Source organism: Folsomia candida, unplaced genomic scaffold (genome assembly GCF_002217175.1).
Source record: "Folsomia candida strain VU population unplaced genomic scaffold, ASM221717v1 Fcan01_Sc024, whole genome shotgun sequence".
NCBI lineage: Eukaryota > Metazoa > Arthropoda > Collembola > Entomobryomorpha > Isotomidae > Folsomia > Folsomia candida.
In genome coordinates, this window is record NW_019091216.1 from 1,619,708 (window position 1) to 1,641,998 (window position 22,291).

At 34.9% G+C, this 22,291-nt stretch overlaps 2 protein-coding genes across 5 annotated transcripts; both read left to right on the forward strand.

Moving 5' to 3' along the window:
* Positions 1 to 10,678: 10,678 nt before the first annotated feature.
* LOC118438668 lies at positions 10,679 to 17,707 on the forward strand. Of its 3 annotated transcripts, none has more exons than XM_035859251.1 (3): positions 10,679 to 10,962; positions 16,070 to 17,405; positions 17,570 to 17,707. In XM_035859251.1, the coding sequence occupies exons 2-3, from the start codon at positions 16,081 to 16,083 to the stop codon at positions 17,646 to 17,648; spliced, it is 1,404 nt and encodes a 467-aa protein (XP_035715144.1). In that variant the 5' UTR covers positions 10,679 to 10,962; positions 16,070 to 16,080; the 3' UTR covers positions 17,649 to 17,707. The 3 variants fall into 3 exon arrangements, with proteins under 3 accessions (XP_035715144.1, XP_035715142.1, XP_035715143.1); XM_035859249.1 differs by having other exon boundaries at positions 17,504 to 17,656; XM_035859250.1 differs by lacking the exon at positions 10,679 to 10,962 and having other exon boundaries at positions 13,048 to 17,405; positions 17,504 to 17,656.
* LOC110859139 lies at positions 17,598 to 22,235 on the forward strand. 2 transcript variants are annotated; one of them, XM_035859248.1, is made up of 9 exons: positions 17,598 to 17,916; positions 18,963 to 19,773; positions 19,843 to 20,028; positions 20,156 to 20,382; positions 20,446 to 20,487; positions 20,562 to 20,655; positions 20,724 to 20,778; positions 20,832 to 20,944; positions 21,212 to 22,235. In XM_035859248.1, exons 1-9 carry the CDS (start codon positions 17,744 to 17,746, stop codon positions 21,347 to 21,349), a joined length of 1,839 nt encoding a protein of 612 aa, XP_035715141.1. In that variant the 5' UTR covers positions 17,598 to 17,743; the 3' UTR covers positions 21,350 to 22,235. The 2 variants fall into 2 exon arrangements, with proteins under 2 accessions (XP_035715141.1, XP_035715140.1); XM_035859247.1 differs by having other exon boundaries at positions 20,156 to 20,487.
* The last annotated feature ends 56 nt before the right edge of the window (positions 22,236 to 22,291 follow it).

Genomic DNA, 22,291 nt, shown 5'->3' on the forward strand with positions numbered 1-22,291 from the left:
ATGTCTAATTTCATAATTACGTCCTAATTATTTGGCATAGATATAGTTTCACAGTTGTTTATGTTTTTTATATGTCACTTGTTGAAGAGCATGGTTGTACAACTATGAACTTCCTAAACACTTGAATAAAATATCAATCAATTAATCAATAAATTTAATGCTGTCTGGTGATAAATTGTAAAGTCTTGCAAAACTTAAAATTTACGAAAACCCCGTAAAATTTTTTAACTAAATTTTATTTCCAACATGTTTAGATCTGTGCACAAGTTTAGATCCATGTCCAATATTTATTCAGGTTTGAAATAACATTGTTGGTAAAAAGGTCGTAAGTGCACATTGCGGATTTCATAAAAGATTGCTTATTACAAGTTATTTCTTCTATTAAACATTTATCATTAAATATAAATCACGCCTTTTATATTCATTCCAACTACCCATGCAGCGGTGATCATCCACTGGTTGTAATATTTAGATCCACTCATGGACGTTTTGGATCATCCAACAAATGATATCCACCGGACGCCTCGTGGATATTGTTGTTGGATGAGCCTAACCTCCAAATCATGAAGTTGTAAGACATCCAGAGGATGTTGTTTTCTCATCCATGCATGGACATTACCGTGGACATTACCCGCACTAACTAAATCTCAACCACATGTTTGAGTCACAAGTAAAAAAACGTCTTTTACTTTAGTCATCCATAATAATTGAATCTTAATTCAACTTTGCTACATAAGCTATTTAGTTTTGTGCGAAAATTACTACATACTATAATTAATGGAACAACAGGTGCAGTTTCTTATACATTTTTCATTTTGTTCAAAGTTTTTTATTATTTTTTACCTCATTATTTTTTATTTTGCTTTCAAACTTAGCTTTAAATGAGAAAAACTATTCTTGGGAAAAGGCGTCGGCAACAGATAGCAAAAGAACAAGCAAGGCAACTAGAATTTCCACCTGTCCCAGAAATTTCTAGTTTATCGCCGGTCGAGGACGATAGAAATTTTGAATCCCAGGGTGAAAGCGGATCGGACAATGACGAAGATCGAGACGTTGGATCGGAGAATGAAGACGTGTCATTTTTGAGTGCCGACAACGAGGTACAACCCCCAGAACGTCAACAGATACCTTCACTTCAACAACGTTCTGTTTTGGAAGAACTAAAATTATGGGGTGTGAATTTGAACGTTAATAATCAACAATTTAGTGCACTATTAAAGATTTTAAAACGCCATCATTGTTTTGAAAAATTTCCTTCTGATTGTCGTAGTTTGTTGCTTGCCCGAGATAAGCCAAAAATCCAACCTTTGCCACCGGGTGAATTTGTGTACTTCGGAATACAAAGAAAAATTAATTTAATCAGCCCCCCTCCTTCCCCAACAAAACTACTACTTCAAATAAACATTGGTGGTCTACCTTTGTTTAGAAGCAGTTCGGTTCAATTTTGGCCTATTCTTGGTAGCTTCGTAGGAATTACAAGAACACCTTTTGTCATCGCAATATTTGGAGGCAAGAAAAAACCGGAATTAAGTGACCATTTACTAAAAGAATTTGTTGACGAATTTAATTTAATCAAAAACTCAGTTTATAATATTAGCTTGCACTCGATCGTTTGTGATGCTCCAGCCAGGTCGTTTGTGAAAGGTATAAAAGGCCACACAGGTTATCATGGATGTGATAGATGCGATGTCGAAGGGGATTACGTTGAGCATAGAATGACATTTGGAAGTGTGATAAAAAATTTACGCACTGATGAAACTTTCCGTACAAAACAAGATGAAGATCATCATTTACGTGATACAGTGCTGCAAAATATTCCTTCTCTGGACCTTGTTCTTGGATTCCCGCAAGATTACATGCATCTGATATGTCTGGGTGTCGTGAAAAAATTAATTCATTTGTGGACTTCCGGTAAACCATCTCCCGAAAAACTTCGTGCTGCTGACGTATCAATTATATCAGAACGACTTTGCAGTCTAAATAAAAAAGTACTGTGCGAATTTTCAAGAAAACCAAGATCACTTGACGATCTGGAACGATTCAAGGCGACTGAATTTCGGCAGTTCTTGCTTTACACGGGGCCAATTGTATTGAAGGGAGTTGTGTCGCAGCAGAGTTATGAGTTATTTATGACTCTTTCTGTTGCAATCGGAATTCTCGTCTCGGAGGAAGTTCACGTTTTGTTAAACGATTATGCAAAAAATCTTCTCTCGTTTTTTGTGAAAAGATTTGAAGTTTTATTTGGACAAAGGAATATCTCATATAATATACATTGTGTTCTACATTTGGCTGACGACGTAAAACGATTGGGACCATTGGACTCATTTAGTGCATTTTCGTACGAATCAAAACTGGGAAGTTTAAAGAAATTAATTAGAAGTCCACACAGGCCACTCCAACAAGTTATTAATCAGCTGTGTGAAGAAGAAATGATAAAAAGTGAAGAATATGCATGTCCAGAATTTTTAACTCTTGGTTTACATACTTCCGGTCCTCTCATTGATGGAACATCAGATCCACAATTTAGCCAAATCGTAATTAATGGACAATTTACATTAAAGTGCTCCGTTCTGTATGATAGTTATTTCCTAACCAAGGAAAAAGTTCTAGTTTCTGTTAAAAATATTTGCTACTCTGAAATTCATAATGAACAAGTGTTGTTGACAAAATCTCAATCATCGAAAAGAAACTTCTTCTCTTACCCCTGTGACTCGGGAAGTCTAAACATATTTTTGTTTGACTATATTTTAGACTCGTCATCCTTCGTGATTGTTCGCGTGTCAGAAATTTACTCAAAAGTCCAAGTTTTTGACACTGGAGAAGGACTCGCCGTATTTCCACTTCATCACTAAGTATAATGTATTGTGTGGGAAAATTTCAAGAAAAGGGGGGTATCTCCTTCGAGGTCTTTCCTGAGAAGTGGTTGCATGGCGAGGGACTTTGCTACTGGCCTAAAAGTGATCAGCAAAAGGCAATTCGTCTTCAAAGAGACCCGGATAAATCTTGGAATCTGTTCCCTATAGAGGCGGTTTTAGGAAAATATGGTATATTTTTCACATATCGTTATTATTACGTTTTTTTAAAATAAAAAAAAATCTTTCAGATACTTTTGACAAAGCTTTGAAGAAGGTGAAAATTGCAGTAGAGAAATCGGATCTAGAATCTGAAGCCGAAGAAGAAATGACTCGACTACGCCAAAGATCTACTGATTTGTTCAAATCGGTTGTTACTGCCCAGGCGCCTCCACCGAGAAATTCTTTGCTTCCTCCACCTTTTCCATCTCTGATCTTAGCAGATGGCAGTGGCATTACAGGTACTTATTCAAAACTGTTTTGGTGCGTGATATTTACATTTGTCATATGATTTCAATTTTATCAGGAGCCTGTTCTCCAAGCAGTAGTGACTCTGAGGTCGTGGACCATGATTTGAGAGACAATCGAGATGGCGTTATGCATTCTAGCTTGAACGAACTGATGCGACCGTCTGTTGAACAAATGCGTGGTTATTTTTTCAGCATTTTAGAAACAATTTTAGGTCGCTCTAATATTTAATTTTGATTTTTCTTAGCGGACTCGGGTTGTAGAGAATTGATTGGCGCTCCAGACAACGACATTCCATTTTTGCTGATGGCGATTATTAAGAAACAATGGTACGGTAAGAAACAATAACAGACAACAATGGTAATATTTACAAATCAACGAGATTTTTTATTATGCCTGTTACTTATGCTGTCGATTTGTCATTATTTTTTTATTATTGACATTTATTTTGCTTATGTAGCTCTAATCATAAACTTGGGACAGGATTTAAAACTTGTAAAGTTGTCGATAACGAATTTGGAAAACAAGCTCGACCGACTACGTCTGGCTGGTGCGGCTAAAGCTGGAAAACCGTACTTAGACCCATTAAAATCGCCACTAACTTCGATGGAATCGTTCACTGATTATGATGCAGGGTTGGAAGGAGAAAAATACGACTTTAAGGTGTGTAAAAATTTTGTTCTGTTTACAAAAATGCCAAAATTAAAAACATAATAATGTTTAATTGTATTTAATAATGTTGTCTCAGGTAATCAAATTAAAGGATTGCGGAGGATTGAGCGTAACTGATGCCGTTGGTAGGATGATGAAAAAGATAATGTCTAATGAATTGGGCACCAAGATTTCTCTGAAAGGGATGAAGAATAACTTCAATTTTTCTAGCACCCAGTTTATTAAATGCGTCAGAGGTTAGGAATATTGTATTTACGCTAACTTGATAAAATCGATGAAACTAATCCATTTTTTTAATTTTTAGAGGCGTGTCTATTAATCAGCGATATCAATGCAACGGAACAGAATGTGGAACATGCCGTTGGTGAGTGGTTACGTCATTCTGGGGACCGTCTCAAAACGGAAACAACAAGGAAGAAGTAACTGGTGTTATTTTTTGGCATTAAAGTTGTTGTTGTCTCGAATTAATATTTCATTGTTATTGACTAATTTAATTGGAACTGAAATAAAGGCAATTTCAAGAGAAACTAAAAGCTGCGTGAGTTCGTCCATGCTATGACTTATTATCCTCCATTAAATGACCACACGTTGTCCATGGGATGTCCACGTCCATCGAGCTAAGTATTTGGACATCCTGAGGATGTACCCCAGACTGTCCTATACGTCACCTTTGAACGCGAAATAGGGATCTCCTGGGGCTCAAACTGGGACTAAGCATGTCACGATTTGGATGTCCTCAGGACCACACTTCGTCCATATTTAATAACCTTTGGATGTCCACTAGATATCAAGCCGTTGCATGGGTAATTCCATATAAAATGTTCGTAAATTTATAGAATATTTGTTTTTATTTTATTTGAAAGGAGGTACGTGAACCGATTATCGTGTTTAAAATTAAATTTTGTCATTTTTTAGGAAACCATTACATCGTAGATATTGCATTGGTTAAAAACTAAAAACATTTTTACGAGGAATTTTATCAAAAATCTAAGTAATATTTTTATCACTAATTTGCCAATACAAATAAAAGACTATATGTTTTAGAATTTTCATATTCTGATGATTTACCTAGAAATCAATTTTGGAATTTCTTTAGCCAATTCTAACATTTGAAGGAAAGCACAAACGGATACCTTTTTGATTATGTATTTACCCAATTTCACACCAAACTAATATCGGCAGTTGAGCTGTGCACATTTGAAAAAAGTAAATTACTAAATTCATGACTGGAAACTGAATTTTTTTTAATGGACACTTTCTTTCAAAATTTATAAAACAAATCAGATTGCAGTATTGAAATTTCTGGAGGAAATCTTAATATTTAAAAAAATTTAAAGTCACAATAATACCCGGAAATTACGATAGCCCGCAAATTGTTTATATTTTAAATTTCCACCAACAGCACACAATATCACTTTTACTTGTTACAAGGATAAAATCAGATTTCGTAAAATATTTAAAAGTGAGCATTAGCCTTTAAATTCTTTGGATCGTCCCCTGAAAAAATTGGGCGAATGTTTATTAACATTTTTTTTAAATTGCCAATATAATAAGTTAAATTTTATATTTTTTCAAACATAATAAATAAATTCCAACTGACATATCATCTGATTAACAAATCTCGTTTGCAGACAGGAAACATTTTTCAATCTGGAACTAAACTTATACCTAATCTTTATTTTCAGATGAAATATTTTATCTACACCAGGGGATGACTTGGATAAAATTAGTATTCACTAAAAAGGTATAAATTAATAGAGCAAAGACTTGTGCAAAATTTTTAATTTGGAAAAAGATAAATTTCAAACTGCATAAGTTTAACTCCCGACCAAATATTCTAATACATATTAAGTTGCAAATGGCATATCCAGATGCTTGGATTCTGTCCATTATATCAATAATTAAATGTGTTGACTTCAAACTCAACATTGTCCGATAATGCGCGATTTTATCGAGTAGTAACAATTAGTCACCCCACCCCTGGTTGTAAATTTATACCACTCTGGTAACTAGTCTTACTCTATTCTGGCTTGTTTGTTTGTTTGTTTGTCCGTTTTATAGCCTATTTCAACTGTTTAGTACACAATCGTGACTAGTCTCACACAGTAGGCTCTTTCCATAGAGAACGGACTCTATGGAGGCACACCGGAGAATGGCCCCCTGCATACTCTCCATTGTGCCACGACATCCGTGGCAGTGTGCACCTACCCCGTACTAACACCGAGCCGAGTAGGATTCACTAGCACTCCCCGAACTTGAGCGGTCACCCGTCCAAACCCTTTAGATTCGTCATCATGCTTAACCTCGTCCGTTTATGGAACACAGGCAAACACTCTGAACTTGATTTGTTAATTCGTGGTCACACATTTACTACAAATCGATTACAAATTTATCCATAGAGGCAATACTGACCACCTGTTTGTACTTGCTACAAGACTATTTTGTATAGAACACGGATCTAGTAATTATTAAGACTTAAATTAAACCATTCACATTTGTAAGATCGGTTTTGTATATTTTTTAAATTATAAATATATTATTATAAATTTTTATTATATTTTATATTTTATTATAAATATAATGATAAATTTAAAATTAATTAACAAATCTTGACATCAGCACTGAACTTAGTAATTGATTGAAATTAAACAATTCATTCCATCACGTCACTAAAAAGAAATTTCAAAATTTGAAGTACAAAATTTAAATATAATTTTTGTAAGTTCTACATCAATGAATCCAATAGAAAAGATTTTGAGAATTAGTTAAGTCAAATAAGTCATATAATATCATTTAAGGTCAAATTCAATAGCTTATCGGTGAAAATCCATATTTTTATGGCGACGTTTAATTACATGCCTTTTTCAAAAGGGTGGCGCCCAAACGTTCCACCTCCGAAGGTAGTTCTCAACCTTCGTCACTTCGAAGTTTCCTCGTCATCAAGTCCAAAAAAATAATTGGGGTTAATCTGTAATTATCTGGGTAATTAAATTATTTATTTATTCTAGACATGAAATTTCTTCCGGAATATCTGGATTTGGGGGAAAATAATTTCCATCCTCGAAATGCAGGTCGGCAAGGTGTGTAAACGAGTCCATGACGACGTAAGGCTCTGTAGGATGGCAAATGATCGAGTAGGGCAGTGGGTCTCATCATCCATGACCAGAATCACGGGCGTCTGTTGCTTGAGTCGTTTTTCACAAATCTTTTTACACTTGGCCTTCGCTCATTTTTCCTGATACTGGTATTATTTTAGTGCAAGTGACGCCTAATAGGATTTGATCCCCAACTTCCCAGCTTTGATTCTATAAAAAGTTGTTTTGGCCAATTTCAATTTGAAGCCCAAATTCCTCTCTGATACTCCAAGATTTTTTTGAATTTCTCCCGAACCTTTTGTACCGCTTTAGGGGTCATTACACGAGCCGGAGGATGTTTCAATTTTTTATATTCGGAACTCCCGCTCTCCTTATATCTATCTAAAACTCTGCAAATTGTTTCCGGTAAAATTTCTTCACTTTTGAAGGGGCAACACACAATTTTCCGGACGCGCCTGCACACCTATGGCAAACTTTTTTTGCGAGTTGCTGTGATTCATGTGTTCGCATTTTGAAACGGTTCGAGATAGAACCTTTCTGTTTTCTGATATTAAGAAACAAATACATGGGCTACAAAATTACCGAGGATCAACTCTATGAGAATTTTTTCTTACGAAATATATGCATTTGAAATTATTTTCTTTAAACCCGGACCAGCCTCTACTAAAGTGTGCAGTGAGAAAACCCAACCACTATAAAGAATAAATAAATCTTTTGTATGTTAGAATTCCACAGTAGTGCAGGATATACGGAATAATATAATATAGAAGAAAAGGTCAAGGGGAGGTCATAAAATTAATATTTTATATTTTTTTCATTTCCCCGTCCATGTTTTGTAAAAAATGTTTTGTAAAAAAATACTTGAAGTTTGTCATGAGAAAACTAGTTTGTGACCTGAACCCTTATAAAAGGTCAAGGGGAGGTCAGAAAAATAAAATTTTCACTTTCCTCATATGTTTCAACCCTATTGTATAAAATATGATAATTTTCAGCATGTAAATAAAAAAAACAGCTGAGATCACTTTGCAGGATTCCCTTGTAAAACATCCTTAATTTGTCTCAGCCCAGCGCCACTATTCATAAGCATAGTAATATTATCTTCAAAATATAATGCTGTACAAATTATACACCGTGTGACTAAATAAATGTTTATCAGCATCAGGTAACAATTCGTTACCAACAGGTCGAAATTAACAAATGGGCGATGGCAACTTGTACCCATTACGACCAGATCCACATAGGTGTATCTTGCTCCGTTTTACTAATGTGGAGTTTCGTGGAAAAACTTAAAATTTACGGTGCATAAATTTTAAAATTCCAGAATTTTGTTAATTCTATTGTAATCTGATTATGTTCGACACCTACCTCTTTTTCTAAGCAAGTTAATTAACTCGATGTGTAAAAAACAGATATTTGTTATTTTTCGTAGTCATGTTGAAATTTAAAAATTTAATACATTTACACCAGTATATGGTAAAATTTACTAAAATTACTGGAAGCAGTATTATTTTGGTTGGATAATTCAATTAAAATCTTTATATAACGTTTAACGATTAACGTTATAAATTTACATTTTTATTTTTATTAATTTCACTACACTACAGAAAAGTAATTTCCTAAAATTTGAATAAATTTTAGTTTTGCACATATTATGAACTAATTATTTATCAATATGGAATTGTAAATCTATGTATACAAATTCCGATACATTATATAAAATATATTTTAATTCCAAAATGCACAATTTTAGATCCACATAAAAGTTTTATCTCAATGAATGAAACAAATGCGTAAATTCCAAATATTGCCAAAAATTGTGACCACAGAGCTATGGTCGAACTTTTTTTAAAAGTCTCTTTTTTCCTAAAAGGTTAAGTGCCAGCTAATGCTAATAAGCACGGTCGGCCACTTTAGCGCACATCAAAATTATCAAAGAAAAGAGACTTTTAATAAAAATTCTACCATATAATACATATAGTATGCATCCTGAAAGTCGACCACACAAGGAGGCAGTTTTTGTTCTGTATTCTGTAATTCTGTATTCTCCTATCTGGAGAATCCAGCAAACCAAAAAGTATTGACGGCGCATTCCAGTTAATCTACATGAAGGAAGGGAATAAGTAATCAAATCGCTACGCCATTCCTGAACTAAGTATAGTCTTTTAGCTTAAATTGCTTAACTACAACCTCAGATATATTGCGTCTAGTTTCGTTGTATGGAAATAAATAAAACTCGACTCAAAATTATTTTGTTGATTTTACATATTCATTTAGTTGGTCGTGAAATTAGGATGTACCTAAACGGTCCCGTTGTTTGTGCACCACTCACCGCGTACATGTTTGTGGCTTTCATGTCGAAGTACGGACTCGCAAACCAGGGTTTCGTTTTGAACGCCTAAAACCTTTTGACCAGGCAAGATGGCAAGGAGGAGGGAAATAGCTTTCAATATGATACCACAACATTGCCCTGGCTTTTCTATCCCATATACAGTTAGGTCACCCCGGAAAGAACATACATACAAGGTGGCAAAAAGAAGGTCAAAAAGAGCGAACAAAAAAGTTTCAGAGGCAGTTTTGACGCGAGTTCAAAAAAGTGGCTAGCGAAAAGCGTCTAAAAGACACTGGACGCCATCCGGTAGAAACTGGTTCTAACCGAAACACTCCAAAACCAAAATGTGAATAGCGCCCCTCCTTTTTACTTGGTGTCATTTTTTAAGTAGCGCGCGTCGAAATTAAAGCGGGAGGTCAAAATCTCATCAAGTATGTGGAATTATTCTCCAAAGTGAAAAAATTAATACAGAACGAATTCCATGATTTTGCAAGTATGCCAAGTCGATGGGAGAGCATTTTGCAACGATTTTAATCCATTGCATTTTCCCCATCCACATTTTCTGAATAAAAACCGGAAGAGAATTTGAAAATAAGTTATTCAAAATGCACGCGTTCAAACAAAATTCCTACCTTAATAAAAATTTGACGAAACGATTCGTCCCAGTTGTTCCAATTTATTTTAAATTAACCTTTTTTGAGATAGTTATGGATTAAATCATGATCATTGCCAATTTATAATTGAAGGCTTGGCAGTCGCACCATATACGTACATTCCAGTTATGAATGTATTGTTCAAAAGGTCACTGAGAGCATCTGTTATATAGTAATGGTATACATTCATGGATCAAATCATGTCTAAGGATAAGATAATCAACAAATTAAATTAAATCTGCCATTTCTCCATCCACGTCCCATCCCATTATGTAATCTTCTATGTATGTATGTATTCATGACCAGCCAACCACCACCACCACCAATGCATATGTATGTACCTTACACAGCTTTGATTTGCAAAATATAAATTCCCGTGATAATACTGCATACTTCATATTTGCAAATTCATGCATATTATCCTAATGCGGTTGCAACATGACATATGTTCACTTTTATTTTGCATATCTATGGACTTGTACAAGTATATGTATTAATGTGGATGAGAATGCATGAATGAGTGTATGTATCTCTGTTTTATTTCATACATAAAGTTAAAGCCGTTGTTGAAGTAAAAGATAAGCTCATACATTATCCAATATTCAGCAATAGTAAGTCCAGCCACATAAAAACCCACTACTGACTAAATAGATAGTGTGAACTGCCAAGTTAAATAGTATTTACGCTCAGTGTGAAAATAAATGTTTAATTGAAATTCAAGTGTATTATTTTAATTCACAAAGTTGACAAAAAAGAATTGATTAGTTCCCACAAAAATAAATTTTATTTTTTAAAACGGGAGTCAAACCAAGTGTAATAAATAAGAAGGTGAATTTAAGAGAGAATTTCATTTCATTTAAGGATATGATAAAACTGAAACTGACAAGGGAACGGTAAGTACTGTAACTCATGGATTCGCTTCTAGTTAGGCTAAGTATGCACATACCTATTTACGATTTATAAGATTGAATTTCCTATATCCATTAAATTGTTGCATTATTTGTATTTTTATTAAATTATTCGGTCCATGCTTTAGCGTCCAAGGAGTTGATTTTAAATTTTAAATATGCAATTACCTAATGCAACCAAGTTTAAAGTCAAACATGAATTAAGGAGATTTGTGACACTTAAACAGTAAACTGATTGAATTGCCGAACCAATCTTAATAGACATAATCCCTTAAAATAGTTTAATAAGGCTCGACATCTTAAATGATTGTCAATATCAAGACTCGTAAAACCATGGGTATTGTGGTTTTGGGATTTTTGCTTCTAATACCCGGGGTATTCATATACAAAAGTATACCATTACCCGAAAACCCCAATAACCCAATATCCGGGTATTGGGGTTTTGCTTTAATACCCGAGGTATTCGGGGACCCTGGTTGAGAGGAAATAAAGCATGATAATAAACAATTTAGTTTTTGCTACAAACTTATAAGTTTACAAACCAAAAATTCTTAAATATGCAATTGAAGTCATACGTATAGCCGTTTGAATGGACTATGTATAACCGAACACTTATCTATCTATATTACAAAGTAATTATCAAAAAGTATTCTAAATCAGTTCAAACTATGTGGAGCATTTTTCCACCCATTAATTAAATAAATTTTACCAATTTTACCAAAATAGTTCTGAAACATACCTTGTCTTTCACGACCTACTTACCGACAGAAATGTGAGATGCACTACAATATTTATTACGGCGTCAAATCTGTATTACTCTGAATTTAGCAAATATTTCGAAATTAATTGGCTTTATTGATTGTTTTTGTTTTCTGGTAGCTTGCTATTAATCTGGCTACAAATTACTTCAGTTTCGTATGTAGTAAGTTTGCAAAGATAATGGTAATAAAAATGTGAGATGCTATAAAAATAATTAAAATAAAACAAAAAAGTACTGTACAATACTTTTTTGTTCAAATTATAACTTGTGGCTAATTCAATATAAGGAGAATGTTTTTGAATAGTGAAATTAACAAATTATGTCCATCGCCTCATAGTGCGCCGTCTGGTACATAAGTCTTGTTATTGATTTTGCGTAGTCGATTTGTAGATTCCTATACTTCAGTTTTTTAACACAAAGCCTACTAAGAGAATCGCTGGAAATCTGCATTGTAAATTTCCCAATTTTGTAATTAGCATATATTATTCCATCAATGTACCGAAAAGCAATTTTTATTATACTTACAACACGTTGCAAATATAAACTCTATATAAGTTTATTTACTAAATTTTAAGAATTTTAACCTATTAAATAGTTTATTAAATAAGTAAACAAATAAATAAGTAATAAGTAATCGAAAGCTTGACACCATTTAGAAAACAATAAAGTTTTCATTTTGTTACATCCATAATGTCCGTAACAAACATTTCTCCTTATTAAATAAGTATTTTATTATATTTTAATATAAAAGTAGTTCTGAAATATGTATGCAGAAATGGAGAACGATCTTTTCCTGTACAATAGAGTTGGGCAATACAGCGAAATATTTATTATGGAGTTAAACATACACTGGTCTGATTTTTTGCGAGTGTTGCAAATTTATTTTGTTTAATAGTTTGATGTGTGCACGACCAAAAAATTATTAATTGTAAAAGATTGTAATGTAAAAGGATTAATCCACCTAATATTATGTCACCATCGAATTTCTAAGCTAATCCTAAGACTTAATCTACGTCTACGTATTAAGATTAGCACATAGAATTTGAGGTGACCAGAAATAGTACGAAAGATCGATATTAGGGAGGTTCAGATCTAAGCAGATTTCCAAAACTGCTTCCATTTCAGCTTGGTGACGTCACGGATGACGTCACTGTTTTTTGAGTGAAAATATCAGTTTTTAGGATGATTTTAGTGACATCTTTTCTAAACTTAATTATTTCGCAAATCTAAATATGTACATATTCATATTCTCTATTCAGTTTTAAAACAAAAGACGTTTGCACAGTTCAATTTAGTGAACTTTTGAATTTACGTTTATTTATATGCAAAATTAGAAAAAATTTCAAAACCTTTCAAAAATGTGCATATCACATATCAAAATTTTCAGAATTTCGTGAAGATGATGAATATGAAGTCCAACCTGGAAAATATGGATTATTAATAAAGTTAACTAAATACATGCGCACCTGCATATTTTCCCATTTTGGACGGTAAAAACCACTTTTTCCCATAGTTCCCGCTTTTTCCCACTACTCATGGGAAAGATAGTTTCGGACGGCAAAAACGAAACCCTGATTTGGAATATTTCAAATATAAGTTAACGGTTATTACGCGGAAAATTCCAACCCATAAAAGAATTATCTTTAAACGTAAGAATGGTAAAAGCGGGTTTTAATTTTTTTAACTTAATTATATATTTAATACATTGCAAAATTGTTTTGGGAATAATAATCAAGAGCGTAATTACTTATTATCTAATAGTAGTTGAAATTAGTCCTAGCTATGATATAAGACAATAAAAATTATAAAAATTCGTTTAAAAGAACAAATGCCGATGCAAATACCTGTAGTCATACCATGATGATGTTGTTCAGTAAGAAATGTGCTTGTCACTCATTGTTAAGGTATTATGACTTTTAATTTCTTAAATTGTTAACATAATAAGGGCCTACAAAAGTCCTGGGAATTTTTGAAATTTTGTTATATAAATTAATTATACTGGGTTTAAGGTTTACAAATGTTCCCCTTATATAAAGGGGAACATTTAACCTAAGAGAGGTTCAGATTTTATATACTTACTAGCAATTAAGCCCGTCGCAAAACGGGGATACTGTTAGATGTTGCGATATTGTTAATGATATAATTAAGGGTAATATATACATACATATATATACACATATATATATATATGTCATAATTTAACGTAGACTTTTATGTCAAATGTAATATAAACCAAAAAAAACATTGTACTGCTTAAAATATTTATTCAATCTTTAAACTTTAAACGTTTAAACTTTTTCATAAACCGTTGTAATTAATTATAAAAATACATAACAAATGGATTTTTCCTTAATTATATAGAACTTCACGGGAAACTAGATTGACAGTAAACACTTTGCCATAACTTAGGATAAGCTGTCTACAAAAGAGAGTCTTATAGTTACGTTTTTGATTATATTTCAATAGAATTGCATTCCCTAGAGTCTTGTGGAGGTCGGCGTATGAACAGTTTTCTCGAAAAAAGTTTATCAGAATACTTATGGTAATTTGCGAGCAATAGCCTAAAAACTATAGGAAATAACAGATTCTTACCGCATAACGTACATGATCTTAGTGCAACGAATGTTGAGATGCATGAATCCTTCATGGCGCCAGGATTGATCACCCAGACGTCCATGAAGGTCATTCTTCATTAATTTATAAATATTTAATTAGGGGAGGATTTGTTAGAGACGTCTAACAATTCCTCCAACATTGGGTAGTGGAGAACTCTCCACAGGATATGGAAATTTAGTGATAAGATTATTGGTGGGTGGATGGTAGTTGAAAGAGAAGTCGAGAGAGGAAATCTCCGTAGTTTTAGTTAATTAGTTTTAAGTATTAGAATGGTGATGTCGTGCTCTTTCCTCCACTCTTGCACAGACTTGTAGATTTTGTAAATACCTTTTTTTTCCTTAGCGTAATAAATTAACAGTTTGCATTACAATCTTCCTTTTGCTCTCCCAATTCAAAAAGCAGCTATTTAATCAAAATCATAAAATTTATTTTTTCTCAGCATGCAAACGGTCACATTAGTTTTCGAGAGTCACATGATGAGATTGAAATTGTGTAATTGTGAGATTTTTAGACTGAGAGCTTGGGATTGAGATTTAGATTAACATTTGACCCCGCAGAATACATTAAGATTTCTAATTTGTGTGGACAAATTTCAGATTCAACTGCAAGCATTATCCTAAATTGCTCGTCCATGAAACTCATATAACATATATTACACATATAGATAAACATTTATGGAAAATATGAGCCATTTCTATCCAATACATTTCATACCAACTACAATTACACATTATACATAATTTCCTATAACTAATGAATTTCAAACTTAGATAACTAATTTTGTATTGGATAGATTTTCCTAATTATTCTTACTACATAAAGACAAGGTCCTAAACTACAATATCCAATATGATTTGACGATGAGCCATTCTTGGTTTAGCCTACAATCTTACTTAAACTTATCACTACGGGATTTGACACATTAACGAACTTTAAACTTAAATTACAAATTCTGTATTGGATAGATTTCTCCAATAATTGTACCAAATTAATACAAGACCCTTCACTACAATATGTACTATAATTTGACGAGGAGCTATCTTTCGTTTTTCACCAAAGTTATTAAACTCGACACATCTCATTCTGTGACATATGTTAATCAAAATCTTCTTGATTTGGGCCTCGTTTTGATGGTTAAATTTTCCAAAACGGTTACCTACAAGCAGAGATATTCCCGAAAAACTGTTATTTTGAAGTATAACATTGGCTTATGGGAAAAGTCAGAAATATTATTTATAACCAGTATATATTTATGGTTAAATATATTGGTTCAATAACTTTAGCCAAATGTGGCCGATTTACAAAATTAGACAACCAAAATAATCCCTGAGCTAAGACGGTTGTGTTACTCACGGTTTTAATGTGGGTTCACTTTGCCCCAAATCAATTGTTTCCACTGCACGTTAAAAACCACTTTTGGCCATTCTTCCATTTTTGACCACCTGGGCTGGTTAAAAAGGTTTTGGACGTCCAAAACGAAACCCTGCATTTAAGCCAGCTAAATAATTTTTTTTCCAAATTACCTCCGTAGTTTAGAGCAGGGTCAGAATAATTCCCACATCTCGTTAAAATGGTCAAGCTTTGCATGTTGAGGTAATCTTGGAAAAAATTAATTTAACATTTAAAATTCAATTTGGTTCCATTTGGTGGTCTCATGCAGAGTTTACAAGATTTTTAGCATTCAGTGGGACCAATTCATTAGTTTTTATTTCGCAGGCTTTACTAACATGTCCGGAATAGAGGTGACCCTCATATACGGAAAGCCCGTCCTCCTCGTCCGTTCTTCCCCCATTCTACAAATGTGTCAATGGTTGACCAAAGTGGAGACTATGATGGCGGCGATAGCAAACGGGGATCACCCAATCGTCGAAGTTTGTTTCATCGGAACGCACCAAGTTCAAATTGATTCCAACCTCAACCTTCATGACTGGCATGGGAAAAACGTTATCGTCATTTCAAAGCGGGTCCAAGTAATGAAAACTTGTCACTGGGATGTCTCCGGGGTTCATGGGGCCCATGCTTCAAACCAACGGGCGAAAGACGGGCAAAATCCTGGCGACCCGGGGGAAAACGGGGAACCCGGGCGGGATGGAGAAAACAGTGGAAATGTCTACATCCTTTCCGAAGAGTTTGAGAACCCCCATCTTTTACAAATCAAAGCGAATGGGGGACCTGGAGGAAACGGTCAACCGGATGGAAATGGGGTTGATGGTAAAAAAGGAAAGGATGGATTCGCCTTGACCTTGAACCAGTTGAAGGAGCAGTATCCAGTATTTCCGATTTACTATGCCTTTAGTGAAATTGAATCAGGGTCTGTTAGCACCAGAGATGAAGTAATTCGAAATTTTCCAACGGCCAGATTCATGGAAGCAACAACAGCGGAGGGAAATCACGTCACATGTTCCTTCTACAGCGGATTAAACACACATAAATACCTGTTGTTCAAAGGGGCTAAAGGTGACCCAGGGACGGAAGGGGGTCTACCCGGAAGAGGCGGTATTCCTGGGCATGGTGGATTCGCTGGAGTAGTGGAAACATTCAAAATCACTAGTTCTACCCAACTAGCAGTTCAAGAAACCCAAACCCTGCTTGAAGCCAACCCGGGTAAAAACGGAGTTAGAGGTGTGTTGGGTAATAAGGGGAGGAATGGAGCACCGGGAAATGATGGTCTGGACGTGGGATTTGTTTTGTGGGAAAATCTTCTACTACCTCGCCATACGATTTATCATGGACCGGGACGATTGAAATTGGAAAAGTGTGAAGACCCCAACGATTCAAATTATCCCGGGGTTTCGTGCCCTCGATCCTCCAGCTATGTCAGAATTTTTGCCGAATCAACCATTCCAGTAACCATGATTCCAAGAGATGAAGTTGTCCAGCTTAAAGGTCAGAATATTCCTCCGATTTTATCTCGGCGTCAGGATAATATCTCCATCAGTAGGGAGCAACTTCGGACACTTTATCTTCCCGTGTGGACAAAATTATTGTCTGAAAATTCTCACAATTTGGATCCTGAACTTTCTCCTCTCACCGGAGCAACGGATAGTCAAAGGTGAGTTTCAAACTTTTTACGTTTCTAATTTACTATCTAGATAGTGATTGATTGAATTTGAAATTTATTCCCATTTCATTCGGGGTTCCATATTCCAGACTTTTACAATTAAAAATCTATGAAATTTTGGAAATTTTACTGATTGACACCACTACTCTGTGCAGATCATACCCGGTAGGAAACCTTGACCTGTTGAAAGTCAAGCCAAAAAAATTGCCCCAACCCAAGAGTATTGAAGGATAAAACCAACATTGACGATAAAAAGTAATTCTTATAAAACTAACACTGCCATCGAAATACACCAACCTGCTAAAATAATCAAAGCACTAAAAAAACACATGCACCAATCTTCCCTTCCTGAGCTACAATTAATCATAATCACCCACGGATTCAATAGCAATGCGGAAAAAAGTTGGGTAAAGGAGATTCAAAATAGGATTTTGCACCACCATCGAAACTACATTGTGGCCCGGCTGGATTGGAATAATGGATGCAACTACTGGACACTGAAGTAAGTTCGTTACACCCGTTACGTAACTTGTGATCAGTGTACGATTAAAAAGAAAAAAGCAAGCAAAGGTTTTCCCTACGTTGCTTTTTTTGCTGTTTTCGTGCTTTTTTGATTGTTTTCTGGAATTCCATCCGCGCCATCTCTGGACGTCCATCTAACAATACCGTATATTCAAAATATGCAATATTTCACATTCAAACATACTTTTATCAAATTCGGATGGATGTACTGAACATTTTGGTATATAAAACTACAAAATCCGTTCACTATAACGTTAGATATTGTCCACAAACATGATTTTCATGCTTTTTTCGAATTTCCACATGGAAATTCTAAACTTTTTTATCTTGCATATTCCATACTTCTAAGGAGGAGGGGTTCAGGTATTGCGACTCGCAGATCCTTTTGAAACTTTTACCATTTCCATCCATTGATAAGTTAGGAAGAAATCTAAATTTTTAGGATTCGCTGGCCACCCGTTCTAAAGGTTTTGACCTTTGACCTCAAAATCCATATGCACACATGTTAAGTGAGTTTCATGCTTCAACGCCCTATAACATATTTAATTTAAGAATAGTTTTGGAAAATATCTAATTTGATTGACTATATTAAAATCAAATCAAATATATTGTTCGGCGTCAAAATGTGAAATTTGCTTAACATGTGTGCATATGGATTTTGAGGTCAAAGGTCAAAACCTTTAGAACGGGTGGCCAGCGAATCCTAAAAATTTAGATTTCTTCCTAACTTATCAATGGATGGAAATGGTAAAAGTTTCAAAAGGATCTGCGAGTCGCAATACCTGACCCTCTCCTCCTAAGCATAGATATTGATTGCACTGACTCACAAAATGTTCCTAGAGATAAAATTTATTGAAAATTTGAAATTTTTTAAATCAAGCAAAAAAGCAAGAAATTTTATTAAGCAATAAAGCAAAAAAGCTACTTTTTTTTTTGGGAGTACTCTGCTTGTGATTACCACCACAAACGATCAAGTTTACAATAATCTCAAGGTATGCCATGTAATGCCGTCTTAATGAATTAAAGGTACGGCCTATCCGCTGCGAACTGTCTGGAGGTTGGGAGGCTGCTTGGAGAAATGATTGTGAGCATTCGGGAGGCCTTCACACAACAAAATATTTCCTCCTATTTTTGGGGCATCGGTCACAGCCTGGGTTCCCATTTGATGGGTGCGGCAGGGCGATACTGTCGTTCCTCCCACGAACCTCCCATTCTCATGGACCGAATCACCGGACTTGACCCGGCAGGGGTTGGATTTGACGAACATTTCCCGGAAAAGATGCTCTGTCCAGGGGACGCCGTCTTTGTGGACGTTATTCACACGGATGGACGTGGCCGTAAAGAGGAAACACCGCCACAAATTGTCAACGCAACCAAGGCAGAAATTGATGATAGTGGAATTGTCCAGAATTTTACAGACATCTCCGCCTACGGAACAAGGATGACTTGTGGTCATGCCGATTTTTATCCTAATCTCGGATGTTGTCAACCCGGATCCGAAACGCACACCACGGAGAACTGGACGACCGGAACAGCCAGTCATAGCCGGGCGCATGCTCTTTTCTCACAAAGTATTGGCAACAAAGGAAGATTTGTAACGAATCGACAATTCGAAAAACCACCAGAAATTAACAAGCCACTCCCAACAATTCATCAGATTCCGGCTACAGTGGAGATGGGATTTTATTGTGATTCTCCCACCCGGGGTTGTTTCGCCCTCGATACGACGGAAGGTGGGACATTTATGAGTGATGAACTACTTAAAATGAATTCCGGTGGGGATGGCATTACCCCAGATGACATCAGTGACGTCTTAAAGAAAATGGTTAAGGGTGATGTAAGTTTGTTGTTCTTGTGCTGTTTTTAGCAGTGAATACAAAACGTTTTTATAAATTTTTATGAATAGTACATTCAAAGGAAGGAAAATGCACGGTTCGCCTTGATCATCAACATTATTGATTACGATCATAGCCACAGTCGTGGAAAACGCCATGGAGGGGAAAATGACACCGAAAATTTGAGACAACTGCTGATTAACCTAAAGCATAATTTTGCAGTGACTGCAACAAATCGGAAGAAATGCACAAAAAGGGTAAAGAAAAATTTGGTTGTGAGCAGAATGTCGATGAACATTTGAAACTTTCCTGAATTTGCAAACCAAATCTTTCTTTTGAAATATTTACATTGTGAGAGCTGAATATTTATGTATATATTTTCAGGATGTGTTGGTAAAATTGGACAAATTTCTCTCCGACATAGGGAGTGAGGAAAGGAGAATCGACGCGATTATTGTAGCGGTGATGGGCCATGGTTTAGAAAATGATAGAATCATCACAAGTGACGGGGAAGACATTCATATTTTCAAGGAAATCCTGGAACGGTTTGGAAACCGCAAATGTCCCAAGTTGGAGGGTGTTCCGCAAATTTTTCTTATACAAAAATGCCGGTATGTGCAAAGAAACGCTTACCATAAAATGTCACTGTTCAAAATTTCGCATCAACCTTTTAGTGGGGATCACTTGGATATTTCACTAGAAAAAGCGACAAACGGGTACAAAAAATTAAGGGCGTCCTTCGTCTTATTGCTGACCAAGTTAAGTTTTTTTATTTGAATTCATTGAGTAGGGCAGCTGCACAAAAAGATAAATCTATCCAGAAGGAGTCGGAGGAGGAATTAATCAAGCCCTTCTCGCCCGTGGAAAATTTCCCAAGTGGAACTGTAATTACTTTAACACAACTTTATTTGGATTATTTAAACAAATTTAACCGAATTTTATACCCTTCCAGAGCCGCACTCTTCCGGAAATGTCGGATAGTCTAATCGTTTTTTCTTCATATCGCGGTAAACTCTTGGGAAATTTTAGTCTACCTTTATTTATTCTTCAACTGTAATAGGCTCTGCGTCCGTCCGATACGGGAGAAAGTCTTGGTTCATTCAATTATTTATTCAAAGCGCCAAAGCAGCAGTAGAAAAAGGAAGGACGGAAATCTCATCCCTTCTGAATGGGGTAAGTTTTAAAAATTCGGGGACAGCCGTGCTTCAGCCCGAGTCAAATTTTCAAAAATAAAACGTTGTAAACGTCAGAAAGAGCTGCAAATTTACAACTTGGTTTGTTGAGCAATTTGAAATCGATTTGAAAAGTGCAAAGAGAGTAATCGTTAGACAGACAGAGAGACATAGCAGGTACATAAGCCTTGGCTCGGGCTAGAGAGAGGGAAATTCAAAAAAATCCACCGGAATTTATTCCGCTAAATGAGCTTGTTTCATTCAACAGATTGTGGAGCACGCCAAGGGGAAGGATCACATAGTTGAAGATTGCAGTGTGGGGCACAATCATGTTTATATTAAACAACTTCCGGTCATTGAAAATGTTGGATTTACCAAAAACTTTTACTTCGAAAAGAAGATGTAAACCCCAAAATTCTATCCGCGAAATAAATTTGAACGACGATCTGTATTATGCTGAAATAGTTTTACGGTGGATTTGTATTGGTATTTCGTAAGAAATAATGAAAAGATATGAAAAATATTAAATTTTCTCAAGGAAAAAGTTGCAAAATTAAAGATCCAGCTTATGTTTGACAACATATTTTGTATTTTGTACATAATGCGTGTAATCAAGTAATTCATGTACTACAAACTGATATTAATAAGATTAGATTGATCGGGAATTAAATTAATTTAAATTAAATGCATAATATTTAAATTGAAAAATCTTTGGGTAACTGGATAATTTTCATCATGATAGTTTCCACTTTTTCCACAACATATTCAATGGGCATTAAGATCTGGCATTGCAAACTTGCGACGTTGTGCTCCTTAGGAAGAGAGAAGTACCTGCATTACAAATAATACCTTTACATAATAATTGGCTGGCTTTAATATATAAAATAAATTGTAAGTATGTAGACACACATAATTGTACAGCCACGTGCTTAATGTACATATTTATTCTATAAGGACTGCTATTAGCAATAATTAGAGATTCTTGAGTTCATTTATGTTCATTTATTTATTCATTTAATCAAACCAATTATTTGTCCTGTGATTATAATCGATCTAATAAATACACATTGATAGTGTTAAAATATGTAATATGTATGCAATTCTAAACTGTGTCAGGTTATTGTATGAAGGGTGAGGAACCTCTTGTGTAATCACTACTTGAAAATGTGATGATACGATTCCGTTCTCAATCTAGGTTGATAACTCCGTAGATTATTATGATAGATTTAGTGGGCGTTTAATTGTTATAAATATGACTAATTATGGATTAATAAAGACAGTTCGTTTGTAACTTCTCTCTGAGCTACTGTGTTCATTCATAACAGATAGTGTAATTACTTCCATAATA